We start from the raw sequence: 14307 nt of genomic DNA on the forward strand, positions 1-14307 counted from the left end.
AAGTCTATCAATAAATACATTCTGATACTGGCTCGCTAGGTCACAAACTAGGAATACCATCAGTCCAAAAACTCTGTTGGGGAGGTAACAGACAAGCGCTCAGGCAATTTTTTATTTTTTTAAGTGCTTATAATTTTTTAAAAAGTGCTAACGCAGCAGGAATGTCTCCAGCACCTAGCGGCGGATGCACGTCTAACCCCACATACTGCTCATGGAGGCGCACTGTATTCAAATCTCGCTCAGTAGTAGTTAGTCGCGCGTTTTTAGGACGTGGCTCTTCGCTCCTCCTCTGATTGGCCGCTGAGAGATTGACCCTAATCTGATTGGTCGATCAGCCTGCCTGACCGGCCGCAGAAATAAATTACGACCCCTCCCATTGGAGCGCTGTCTCACACACAAGGAGGGCCTTCAAGACGTGTAAAGGTATTCACTTTTCTTATGTAAAGTTAAACTGGTGTTTTGCATGAAACCTTGTTAGATTAATTGATCATATATGCAGCCTTGCGTAAATTGTGCTAAATGCATTGTGGGTAACAGCTCAGGGGTTTGCAGGACTCTTTATGGAAAGTAAGTGTGGAGTATATAGGACAGGCTGTGACAGGTTTTTTAGGTTTTCAAGCGAAGTCGATGTAACGATCAGTGATCATAAAATGCAATGAAATTATTATTATTATTATTTTTTTGGTGACAAAAATAGTCCAAAATGCAGAATCAGCTCCAGTGTAGCATGCAGAGCAGTGCCAGGTTTACTTCACTCCTGAAATAACTCACTAACTCATTCAATGGCAGACTTCCAGCTTATTCATCACAAAGCTTTCCTCAGAGTCAGTGAGACAGTGCACAGAGCAGGCGCAGGAAACAAGCCCCTTTAATCAGACAGCTCCACACTGATGTTTACACCGTCCACACTGATGTTTACACCGCAGTGAAGCGCTCTCAGCCTTTATTCAGCCTTTATTCAGCCTCGTCAAAATGACTAAAAACACACTCTCTAGAAAGAAAATAACCTCTACATTTTGTGAAGTTATTCCAAGGCAATGGCTTTCATTATTAATAAACATTAGAAGAAGTGTAAAACTTAGTAAAAGTGATTTATAGTAGGTAAAAGCGATCTGTCTGCTTTACCGGTGAAGAATAGTAATAAAGTCCACAAGCGGGTCTGCGCCGTGAAGACATTTCAAAATAAAGGTCACGTACGTCAACGCCACACTATACACATAAATAAACCTATTTCAGTCCTCTGTTGACCTACCTCTTCCTGAGGTACTTAAATTAGCACTTAAAATATTTGTTTTTCTGTGTTCTGTTCTTCCTTACTATATTTAGACTGATGGTATTCTTAGTCTGTGACCAGGGGAACCAGTATCAGGATGTATTTACTGATAGAGACTTTAAGTCACTCTGGATAAGGACATCTGCCCAAGGCCGTAAATGTAAATGTAAATGTAAAGAACATACAAGGAGAAATACAATTCATGTGTATTTGAAAACGTTTGAAGCTATATAAAATGACCAATATTTCGCAATATATCTTTAGAAAAAATGTGACCGAGGCAACTTATTTCTGTCTTATGATGAAAGAACCACAATGAGAAATATAATTCGTGTGTAATTGTACATGTGAAACCTTTAACTAATTTGTGAACATGAGTTATATGGAAGATATGGCCTATAGAGGATGAGAATGGTTAGATATCTATGTGAGATGTGAGCTAAACCCCCCTACTCCTTAATTTACAATCTTTTTAGCAACCGCTGAGTGTATAAATCTTTTGCTTGTAATATAAAACATGCAGCATTTTCAGCAAAGAAAAGAAGCCTTGTAATTGTATTTGAACAAGCAATACATGGACAAGTCAGTAAATCGACAAAGCAACAAAATTTCTTCTGTTTCAACAAACATTTCTTGTGGAACCTGAATCTCTACCATGGGCAGAAATAAGAAGTCTCTCTCTCTCTCTCTCTCTTTTTTTTTTTTTTTTTTCTCTCTCCTCCCTCCTCCCTCCTCTCTCTCTCTCTCTCGCGCATGCACGCACGCTCTAAAGCCCTACCCATCTGGTATAGGTCAATAATGCAAAATATAGTAAATCCTCCATTCAGTCCATTTTCACAAATTTGTTAAAGGTCTTACATGTTCAGTTATGCATGTATTATATTTCTCCTTATGCATTCTTCAACAGATGACTGAAATAAAGAGTCTCGGTCATATGTTATATAGGCTAGTAATGCAAAATAGATTTATTAGTTTGTGTAACATGACGTTGACATTTGTGACCCTTATTTAGAAATGTCTTTACAGTGCAAAAGTGCTTGTGGACCAGTAAAGCAGGTATATTATCTTTGCACATCTTTACACTTCTAACGAGGTCAATGATTAAAATCAGTGTCTTGGAATTACTTCACAAAATATAGAGGTTTTGTGATTTTCTTTCTAGAGTGTACATTTTAATTATTTTTAATAAGGTGATCTTTTATGGCCGAATGTCTGGCAAATATCAAATGCTGAGAGGTTTATGCAGTGTAGTGAAACACATTGATTTATATATTGGTGTGCTTGTAAGGATGAAAGAAAATTACAGGACATGTCTATTAGTTAATGAAACAGAGACAGGAAGTGTTATGAAAATGGGTGGTATTGATGTCAGGGAGAGTCAGGCATGGTGCAAGTATTTTGTCTGCAAGCAACCATCTAGGAGGTCACAACCTTACATTTGGGTGAGAATTTTTAGGCACCTCAGTTTGATTTTAATTCCCTCTATCCGATGTCATCCAGAAGAAAATTGGTTCCCATTTTTGTCTGTGCTGTCAGTGAGAGATCTGAATCTACATTTGCCTCCTGATGTCTCTAAAGCTGTGTATGTTTGTTGTTGAAAACACCAAACCAGTAAAAGTGAAATGAGATTGAGGGTGTCATGATACAATCATAAAAGTAAATGTCAAAATTAACCTACATTTTTCACAGTTTGACCACTTCCTAATTTTAAAATATAATATTAAATCATTTTTATCCGTCAATAACAGCCACAAGGATTAAAATATTTCTGTTAGACCTGTCAGAGGAAATGTAGACTTTTCAGAATATGTGTATATTCAAAGGTAAACTTAAATCCATATTTGAATGCTTAAGATCTCATGTTGTACTTTCACTTCCCTAATGTTAGTCTATTGAGAAATCCTTTTGAATAAATGACCCCTGTGTCACTTGATGTAGGGGGAAAAAGCTAGGAATAAATGCACATTATTTATAATTAACAGTTTTTCAGTTAAAGGATAAATGATTAAAAAAATAATTTATGCATAATGCTTTACAAAAGCATGACACATTCTTTCAAGAGAGAATTTTTTTCCATGTGAAGAGACTGTATTTAAACTGTGATTTAAACCTGGCTCTTCATTTCTTTTTTTTCCCCCATTCCAGTGTTGCAATAACTGTCACTGCAGTTCATATGCAAATTTTTCTATTGCTACAACACTGTGAATGAGCCAACAGCTTGAACAAGCAGTATTTAAGAACTGCTCCATCTCCCCTTTCACTTATTCTTTAGAAATGGAGAAATAAAGAAGTGGTGCATGACCTAATTATTTCCAATCTGGACTCCTATTGGTACCTCTGTATCAGTTGTATTAGGCAAATGTGACACTAAAGTGCAAAAAGGGTGTGTTTCAGAGCAGCCGTAAGAATTTCTATATCTATTCACTGGTGTTTGCTCAGTGTCAGTGGTTGTTGAGTGTAATCTTTGGTGCATAAATATTCTGTTCAGTTTGATTCTGCATCTTTATTTAGAGTTCACTTTGGGTTCAGGATGAAGATCGCTGTGATTGGCCAGAGCCTTTTTGGACAAGAAGTGTATAAAGAGCTGAGGAAGGAGGGTCACACTATTGTTGGGGTGTTTACCATACCTGACAAAGATGGCAAGGCTGACCCACTAGGTGAGACGTTTATTCCTCTCTATTCATCTTCTCATGGTGTGTGCAGGAGTTTATGAACTGTGCATTTGGACCCCCTGCCCTGCACACAGTTGTTGTAACCAGGCAGTTAATTATTAAGCCCTTGAGGAGCTGGAGCAGGTGTGCTGGGAGTAGGTAACATTTCAAAATGCAGGGCAAAGGGGTCTGCAGAAGCAGAACTGAGAACTGCAGAATTATATAGTAGAATTCAGTAGTTTGGACGACTAAAAACTTTCCTTAACGTACAGCTCTACTGATAGGCTAAAGATCCACAGATTCCCAAAGACTCTCTTTGCACATAATTCACAATGTGACCTTCTAGCACTCGAGTCTCAGTGAAATAAGAAAACGCCATGTGTACTGGGGTTACACGTTTTGGAGCGTATCCTAGCATTTCACTCACATGACAGATATGGCAGTCACTCTATTTGGGTCACTCTATTTCTGGCTTCTAACTAACTTTTGATAATGTTAGTAATACTTGCTGCTGATATAAGCTTCTCAGTTGTCGCATAACGTAGCTAGCTAGCTAAAGTAGCTACGAGGCAGCGTGACAGGGAGGATTCGCTGCACTGCAGCTTGTTGTACTACACTTAGTGAAGTGTGTTAGGGCAGTCGATTATCAGTATAAATGAAAATGAATCGTCCTCAAAATGGCAGTGATTAATCAGTGTGACATCACAGTGAAACGAAAGGATACTGCATTTCCTCACAGGTGTAACATCGCCATGCTACCAACAGGATTTGAGTATTATTTCAGTTGTAGTCTTGTTGCTGATGTTTTTTGACAGTTATTTGTGGGGAGCAGTTAAGAAGTTCTTTAAGCTGATTTGTCTCCATATCTGTTAGTGCACTAACTTCTGCAGTGAAAAAACTTTTCAACCTCATATATGAACTAAAATGGATTGAATGTGAAATACCTCAGGTGCTGAAGCAGAGAAAGATGGCGTGGCAGTGTTTAAGTTTCCACGCTGGCGGGTAAAGGGCAAAGCCATTGATGAGGTGGTGGCACAGTATAAAGCTGTGGGAGCTGAGCTCAACGTACTGCCCTTCTGCTCTCAGTTCATCCCGATGGAGGTGATAGACCACCCAAAGCACGGCTCCATCATCTACCACCCTTCACTGCTGCCACGCCATAGAGGGGCCTCTGCCATTAACTGGTCAGTGTGTGTGTGTGTGTGTGTGTGTGTGTGTGTGTGTGTGAGATTAGTTAACACGCTCATTGGCAAATAGCACTGTAAATGTAACGCTCTCTGCTTATTGCACATGTATAGGCCATTTTTTTCAATATCCAAATACTGCATTGTTTATAGGACTCTTATCCATGGAGACAAAAAGGGTGGGTTTACAGTGTTTTGGGCCGATGATGGACTGGACACTGGGCCAATCCTGTTGCAGAAAGAGTGTGATGTAGAGCCTGATGACACAGTGAATACCATCTATAAGCGCTTCCTGTATCCAGAGGGAGTCAAAGGGATGGTGAGAATCAGTGCCGGAAGTTAACCATATTTTAAATCATAAACTCAGTATGGGTGAATGATAAAATGTCAGAGTGACTCTCAAAATGTCTTCCTAATATACGACATGTATCACAGTATATAGTTTTGCTAAGGTTTCGCTAGCATTATGGCAACAAAAGAGTGAAGCCAGAAGAATTCATTTATAAGGAAAACAAGCCAAATAAAAAAGATGATAAAATCACTGAATACTTACTGTATATCCTGATATCAATAACATACTCTATTGTGCTCAGCCCTACCACTTGCTCTTGATATGTCTTATGTGCCCTTAAATGTCCTAGCAGCAGACATTGCATTGACATACTTTCTCGCTCTTGCAGTTCTCTTCGTGTGTGGTGATGACACTTTTTTGTGACTTTGAGATTCTATATGTGTATGTTTAAGGTGGAGGCAGTGAAGTTAATTGCAGAAGGTAAAGCTCCTAAAATTAAGCAGCCAGAGGAAGGAGCCACTTATGAGTGCATTCAGAAAAAGGACAATGCAAAGGTGGGAGATAATAGTTATGTTTGGTGTCAGTTTTGGTTTCTTTTTAAATGATACTGAACACAGTGGATTACTTATGTTGAACAAAGGTGTTCTCTCTCTCTCTGTCTCTCTCTCTCTCTCTCTCTCTCTCTGTGTGTGTGTTTGTGTTTGTATGTAGATTGATTGGAACCAGCCTGCAGAAGCCATTCATAACTGGATCAGAGGAAATGATAAAGTTCCCGGAGCCTGGGCAGAGGTTGATGGAAAGGTTTGTCACGTCACACACACATTTTATGCTTTTATTGAGCCACACTTTAGTAGTAATATACCAGAAACATCTCTGAGCATGGCTTCATCCACCATGTGTTAAATAAAAAAAAAATACAACATGTTAGAAAATCCTGTTAAATAAACACACCACCCATACACTTACCAAAAGCAGGATTGTCTCTACTCTCTTACCCCCCCTTACAGAATGTGACGTTCTATGGTTCAACATTGGTGGATAATGGTTTCACAGCTAAAGGGCAACCTTTGGAGATCCCCGGAGCAAGTCAGCCAGGTCTGGTCAGCAAGAACGGCTTGATTCTGTTTGGCAACGATGGCAAGGCGGTGAGAACACACAGAGTAATGCTAGTAGAATTTAAAGTAGTCTAGTCTGCTCATGAAGATTAAAAGGAGAGCCCTTCAGCCCTACCCTTTTAATGCATTCATCTATGAAGACTATTTTCTTTCTTTCTTTCTTTCTTTTTGAGGCAATGTGCACACAAGGAAATGTTTGGAAAATCAAAAATGAGTATGTTTCAGTTACAAAAATATCCAAGCCTTTAAATGCAACCTCAGTCAGAAAAGGACAGCATGCTCATTTTTCTTAAAGCAGCCCTGAACGTAATTATCTCAGCTCATCACTCTGTAATAAAGCTGCACTCAGCTCCTCTTGACCATATTGACCGACCGCAGTGAGTCACTACATGAGCTGGACTTATTCCTGCTTAGGATGAAAAAGCTCTTTGTTTTTAGCTCACAAAATCACCCAGTGAGGGAGAGAAAAGGGGAATGATATAGTTAGAAACCAGGACATAAGTACAAAGTAGAGAGAAATAAAGGATGAACTGAATAAAAGAGTGAGAGGCAGTACAGAAGATGGAGTTAAAGCACATGCATTACGCAGTACACATTGAGTGCACTTGAGGTTTGCCTAGTTGAACACACATTATGTATGTGGTTGTGTGTATTTGTGTGTTTATAGCTGCTGGTGAAGAACCTGCAGTTTGAAGATGGGAAGATGATTGCAGCTGCTCAGTATTTCAAGGCTGGATCCAGCGCTGCAGTGGAACTCACAGAGGAGGAGAAGAGCTTTGCTGAGCAGATGAGGGTGAGACACTGAAGCACTGTTCACTACTCAGACTCTAAAAGCCTCATATTTCACCTCTGCAAAACAAAACGACTGGCATTTCATTCTGAAGAGCTAATTAAATAGATTTTGCTGCTGTATATAATAACATCAGCTTCATTTTAATGATACACTATCACTTTCCACTTTTTATTTTTAACATGATCTTTAATCAGTAATCTCTGTTATCTGATAGAAGTATGATACCTTGCTGCCAGATGGAAAAAATATATCATTAACCAATATAGGCTTGCAACACACAGTTTGTAGTGAAGTACAGATGTGATAGCTACTTGTGTGTTCGTGTGGAGGTGTGTTCATGTGTGTATATTCATCCAGGTGGTCTGGAAGAGCATTTTGACTAATGTTGAGACGATTGATGACTCCACTGACTTCTTTAAGTCAGGTGCTGCCTCTATGGATGTTGTCAGGTAAACACATTTTAGGGTTCGTTGGACCTAGTTGTCCTTTTTCCATCTGTATAAACTCTTTCCTATCTGTATATTTCTGTGTTTTTCTTCTGCAGACTGGTGGAGGAGGTGAAGTTGAGGGCAAGTCAGCTGCAGCTACAGAACGAGGATGTTTACATGGCCACGACCTTTCAGGAGTTCATCCAGATGTGTGTGAGGAAGCTGAGAGGAGAGGATGCTGAGGAAGAACTTGCTGTAGACTATGTGAGAGTTTATCATTCCTGTACAGTTTAAGCAATTCTTTCCATTTCATGCTAAATTTCAATGAAAGCCACACTCTGAACATTTTCTATGTAAACCATTATGTTGCAGGTGGAGATGAATATCAACAACATGACTATCCGAATGCCCCACCAACTCTTTATAAATGGAGAGTTTGTGGATGCTGAAGGTGGAAAAACCTATAAGACAATTAACCCTACAACTGCACAGGTAGAGTGTAAAAATGTTCTGTGGTTTATTAATGGTCCATAGCAGAAGAGATGAGGGAGCTGCTATGTAGTCTGTGCACAGAGGCTGCAGCTCTATTGCCTGTGAATAGGACTTCTTTTCACTCCTGTAAAAAAAAAAAAAAAAAAAAACTAATATAATGCTGAATGTCCAAGTGTAATAAGTGGCCTTTCAGCCGCCTTTTAGGGGTTTTAAATTGATATGATTTGGATGGAAATGAAACTTCTCACTCTCCTGAACTCCCATTTATCACATTCTTTATTTCTCTTAAATGTGGTCCTTATTTGAATTTTTCAGTACTCGCCACCCACTCGTTTTCCCACACGTTGTCAAAGCACACATTTAATAACTGTTCTCTCTCTCTTTTATTCTCTGACTCTCTCCCGCTTTATTCTCTGTAGCCGATCTGTGACGTATCTCTAGCTCAGATCTCAGATGTGGAGAAGGCTGTGGCAGCCGCTAAAGAGGCTTTCGAGAATGGCGAGTGGGGCAAAATGAACCCCAGAGACAGGGGCAGACTCATCTACAAGTGAGAGCATACACAATTAAGATGAGGCTTCCTCACTATATCTAAAAATTGACAAATGCATTCCAATATCAGTGTTAACTGTAAGCGATATGTTAGTTAATGTGTGCAAATATTCAGAGAGAAACAGCTTTTAATGGTATTTATGATACAAATTGTGTGTGTGTGTGTGTGTGTGTGTGTTATTTTACTCCAGATTGGCAGATCTGATGGAACAGCATCAGGAGGAGTTGGCCACAATCGAGGCCATAGACTCAGGAGCTGTTTACACACTGGCCCTCAAAACCCACGTTGGAATGTCCATTCAGACATTTAGATACTTTGCTGGCTGGTGTGACAAGATCCAGGTGTGTGTTTGTGTGTGTGTTTCATTCTCATGCAATCTCATGCAGGTGTTTTTAAAGAGTGGCTAAACAAAACTACCATATATTGCAGACAAATTTTCGGCTATGTTTACAATAAATGTAATCTTTTTTGGGGGATAATAAATATTCTTCTGGCAGCAGCTTACATAATAGACAGGATACAATCAGCACACAGCTGAGCAGTAGACAGTTAAGTGTGTTGCTTTCTGATAATTTGCTAAGAAGCTTAATCACAGAGCCATCCCTGTATGACATTTCAGACTGTGTATAACTGCATAATTGCATTTAACAAGAAAGTATTTATCAGTGTTTATCAGCATTTAATGTCTAAAAATGTGTTATTTTCTTGAAACAGCAGCCTGCCACTAGTGCTGGCTGTAATCAAACTCACAGGTTTATATTAATGTGCTTATTCTTGTATATTATTGTTTCTATAGCAACTCAGTAATTCACAGGGACGTGTATGGTGGATATATAATGTAAGACTAGTAATAAATAGATTGAAAAACAAAGAAAAATGCCTAATTTATAATGATGCTTTCTATAAAGAGTCCTTTATTTAACATGTAAGGAAGGAGTCTCCAGTGTCAGCGCTAATAGTCAGAGGTGAAGCTGTTCCTTGGGGATAATGTGTTTTGTAGTTTCTTGATAACATGATATGCATTTTTTTTTTCTGTTTCATTAATTGTAAAAGAAACTGAACAAGCAATTATGTGATATCAGAAACGAACTTTCTGCAGATGTTCCACAACATTAAATGCAACTATAAGCTAATAAAAAGTACGTCATTCTTTAAGGAATAAAAAAAATTTAATCTTTGGCAAGTTGCTGTGGTATAAGAGGGGAAAAACACTTCAGGATGTATTGTTATGGTGATAAATCCACCATCACTTTGTTGATTATTTTCCTATAACAGCACTGCCCATTGTGTTTTATTCTTTACTTATACAATCAGCTGGTTAAATACAGTATTTTATCATTCATGCTGTTGCTGTCTGCCAACAGGTTGGTGTCTTTGTGTTAAAGTTCTGGTTTTTCTCTATTGCTATGATGTTCTTGTTAGCAATGTTGACACATGACTGTGTGTAACCGTCTTGCTTATTCCTCTGTAGGGTTGCACTATTCCAATCAATCAAGCTCGGCCCAATCGCAACCTCACCTTTACTAAGAAAGAGCCAATTGGGTAAAGCCTCTAACTCTCTATTCTGCATATATGCTAATTTTATTGCACTGCATAAAACATTATGGGAAACCATACAGTAAGTGCTTTAGCAGTTAGATAGCTAAATAATGTGTGTGTGTGTGTGTTTACAGAGTATGTGGCATTGTAATTCCATGGAATTATCCTCTGATGATGCTGGCCTGGAAGACCGCAGCCTGTCTGGCAGCTGGAAACACTGTGGTACTGAAACCTGCACAGGTGAGGAGCTTGTGATGGCCTGTTGAATCAAACCTATTTTAAGTCAGTTTGTTTACTTTTTCATAACAGCTGATGTATGACAAAACTGGTTAAAGCTGTGTCTTGTTTACTGGATATATCTGTGTTAAACTCTAGGTGACCCCATTGACCGCTGTGAAGTTTGCAGAATTGACCGCAAGGGCAGGTTTCCCTAAAGGAGTTATCAACATCCTGCCAGGATCAGGTACGCTTTACAGTGGTCCTAGTCACGATATTTTGACATGCCCATATAAGGAAACACAGCCAAGGTCAAACAGATCAGCACCCTAGAAATAGACTGAAATGAACTGAAGCTATTTAAATGTTTTTCACTGGTTTTATGGCCTTCAGATTTTAAAAAGACATGCCTCATCTTTGGGTCATATAAAACTTCTGCCCTCGGGAATTTACAGTCTTAGTCAAAGACACCTGATTGAGCTAAATGCCTTTATAAGCAGATTTAAATCATGATAATCCGTTACATAATACCACTGTTATTCTGATTATATCCACAATTCATAATTATATCCACAGACTCTTGCTTCTTGCATCCAGATTAATTTCAGGCCAGTTGGAGTGTGTATCAGATAGGCATGTTTGAGATGTATATCTATCTATCTATATCTATATATATATATATATATATATATATATATATATATATATATATATATATAGAGGACACACACAAGCACTCCTGGCAACAGAGTAACTCCTGAATGGATGACATATTAACTTGTTATGGCAGGAGTTTGAGTGCCTGTACTGTGCACATCTGTGCAACGCCTCTCCCCACCCACAACCTCACCCACATGATTTGATAGTTTCTTTTTTTGTGTCAGCACACACAGTGTTGCGTACAGCTGCAAGCCGTATTTGTTTTTGCTATCACTGAGCAGTGTTTATGTTTTTAACAAGTATAGTTTGTTCAGTTTGGTAATGGGTGTGCTTAAGTTGGGCAATTCATAACTCTTTGTTGTTGACATTAGTTTCACAATTTTTCATTCAGTCAAAAAAAAAATTTGCATGATTTCTAGTCTTTTTGGAATTTGTTAAGATTATATATAAGACTTTACCAAAACTTTGTAAGATTAGGATTGAATGTTTGTAGGTTAGGCATTCCTATTTTATTGTACATTGTATGTCTTCTGAATGCAAAGTACTTGTCATAAAGAATGTGATTATCCCTCTCAACATGTACATGCGTCTTTCAGGCTCTCTGGTTGGTCAACGTTTGTCAGACCACCCTGACGTGCGCAAACTGGGCTTCACTGGTTCCACTGAGATCGGCAAACAAATCATGAAGAGGTCAGTGAACGCTGACCCTCAGCTACAAACAACATGGCTCACAAGGCTGAGTTTATGATTTGGTAGTTTCTAAGCGAGTGTGTGTGTGTGTGTGTGTGTGTGTGTGTGTGTGTCTTGCAGCTGCGCGATCAGTAATGTGAAGAAAGTTTCTCTGGAGCTGGGTGGTAAATCCCCTCTGATTATTTTCAGTGACTGTGACCTGGACAAAGCAGTCAGAATGGTCAGAGTGCCTCTCTGTTCACTTCACCTATGAAATATTTCAGTGTTATGAAAGTGGTTATAATGAATTGTAGTATGTGGTGAAGTCCTGTTCAGAATGCACTTTGTTAAGACCAGAAGTCTTAACACAGTCACTGTCTCTTGGCCTGTACAGGGGATGAGTTCAGTGTTCTTCAACAAGGGGGAGAACTGCATCGCTGCGGGCAGACTGTTTGTAGAAGAATCCCTGCATGATACTTTTGTGCAAAGAGTGGTAAGATAGAAGTAATTTTTTTTTTCCTAACATGTAATATTTATTATGGGAAAATCTAAATGCTAATCTAACCATAGATGGATGGATAGATAGAGAGATAGATAGATAGAGAGATGGACAGAGAGATTTATGTCCAGAGTGTCCAATAAGGTAGTTTCATGGTTTATCAAGTATTGACTCTCAGTACAATCTCTGCTTAACCCCAAAAGTGAAAATGGAGAAAACTCTATTTAAACATTTCATTCAGGAGCATCACGGACGTCAGCCAGATTATCTGATTACAAACTGAACTGATTCGGCATACAGTATGTGCCAGAATATGTTACATGCCGAAAAAACATGCCTATTTTGTCCAAAGCCTAATTTTTATGCCTTTTTTTTTTGGCTATTTAACAGAGCAATGAGTTTTCCCAGGCTGCCAGACATACTTTATTGGTGTATACTTTTTGAAGTGTGTGATACACAGTTTATTCATGCTTGAAATCACCTATTAAATTGCATCTAAGGCTATCAAATTTCCTTTTAGGGCTTTGCTTTCATTAGCTAAAAGAGTATAAATCTGGAGCAGCTCCAAATTTGGTGTAAGCTGAGACTCCCTGCTGAATTAGGGTCAGTGGTGTGTGTTTTAAAGCAGTGGAAGCTTGTGACAGTTCTGACTGCAGCAGAGTTCTGTATGTTTGTAGGTTGAAGAGGTGAAGAAGATGAAGATTGGTGACCCTTTGGACCGTTCCACTGATCACGGTCCCCAGAACCACAAAGCTCACTTGGACAAACTGGTGGAATACTGTGAGAGAGGAGTCAAAGAGGGAGCCACACTTGTGTGTGGGGGGAAACAAGTCAACCGGCCAGGTAAATATTGTGTGCACACGTGAGTGTGTGCGTGTGTGTGCGACTCGCACCAATCACTCCCTCACCTGCTCACTCACACCAATCTCTCACACACTCACTGACATTTCTCTTCCCTCAGGTTTTTTCTTTGAGCCCACTGTGTTCACTGATGTGCAGGACCACATGTACATCGCTATTGAGGAGTCGTTTGGCCCTGTCATGATCATCTCCAGATTTCAGAATGGGTAAGTACTAATCATAAGCTTCCATCTTTACATTGCTCACTTGATCTCTACTAAATCATTCCCCCTCCAGTGATGTAGATGGGGTGCTGCAGAGGGCCAATGCGACAGAATATGGCTTGGCATCAGGAGTGTTCACGAGGGACATCAGTAAGGCTCTGTATGTAAGCGAGAGGCTTCAAGCTGGAACCGTGTTTGTCAACACCTACAACAAGACTGATGTGGCAGCTCCCTTCGGTGGTTTCAAGCAGTCTGGTTTCGGCAAAGATCTGGGTAAGACTGAAGTGTGTGTGTGTGTGTGTGTGTGTGTGTGTGTGTGTGTGTGTGTGTACGCATTTGTGAAGATAAATTAATAAGTATGTATCTGCCCTTCAAACAACTTTTAAAATGTCATTTTCTGCATTTTTTTCCTTCCCAACAGGTCAAGAGGCTCTCAATGAATATTTGAAGACGAAGGCTGTGACAATAGAATACTGATCTGTCTAGATGAAAAATCAGTAAATTCTAACAGTGAACTTAAATATTTCTGACAAAAAAGAAGGGAATTTTACTGTTTTAAACTAAACAAACAGACTTAAGATGAAATACTTAGCTATTTAACAGAAGATTACACCTTTATTTTAAATAAGGCTTTTACATTTTCCCCTTATTTTTCACTCATTTTAATACTGAATCAGACATGATTTAATTTTTTAAACCATATAATGAAGGGAATAGTGAGATCACTGGAAAAGAAGAATATTCACATATTTATATTGCAAGAATTTATATTAATTTTCAGTAGATAATATGTAATATATAATTGCCATTTGTAAATGCACTGATGTATTTCAGTCATAGGCCACACAGAAATAAATTGAATCTAATATTTTCTCACTTGAT

General features: G+C 38.9%; 1 protein-coding gene across 3 annotated transcripts; it reads left to right on the forward strand.

Moving 5' to 3' along the window:
* Nucleotides 1-272: 272 nt before the first annotated feature.
* On the forward strand, nt 273-14301 carry aldh1l1 (aldehyde dehydrogenase 1 family, member L1). 3 transcript variants are annotated; one of them, XM_026920665.3, is made up of 23 exons: nt 273-423; nt 3785-3930; nt 4874-5108; nt 5262-5427; nt 5853-5954; nt 6112-6201; nt 6408-6545; nt 7183-7308; nt 7666-7757; nt 7853-8000; nt 8109-8228; nt 8648-8775; nt 8969-9119; nt 10250-10320; nt 10452-10557; nt 10693-10780; nt 11790-11883; nt 12004-12103; nt 12257-12355; nt 13039-13204; nt 13323-13428; nt 13499-13698; nt 13847-14301. In XM_026920665.3, exons 2-23 carry the CDS (start codon nt 3804-3806, stop codon nt 13900-13902), a joined length of 2709 nt encoding a protein of 902 aa, XP_026776466.3. In that variant the 5' UTR covers nt 273-423; nt 3785-3803; the 3' UTR covers nt 13903-14301. The 3 variants fall into 3 exon arrangements, with proteins under 3 accessions (XP_026776466.3, XP_026776482.3, XP_053086498.1); XM_026920681.3 differs by having other exon boundaries at nt 278-423; nt 3803-3930; XM_053230523.1 differs by lacking the exon at nt 273-423 and adding an exon at nt 2911-2929 and having other exon boundaries at nt 3803-3930.
* Nucleotides 14302-14307: the final 6 nt, after the last annotated feature.

Source organism: Pangasianodon hypophthalmus, chromosome 2, assembly GCF_027358585.1.
Source record: "Pangasianodon hypophthalmus isolate fPanHyp1 chromosome 2, fPanHyp1.pri, whole genome shotgun sequence".
Taxonomy (NCBI): domain Eukaryota; kingdom Metazoa; phylum Chordata; class Actinopteri; order Siluriformes; family Pangasiidae; genus Pangasianodon; species Pangasianodon hypophthalmus.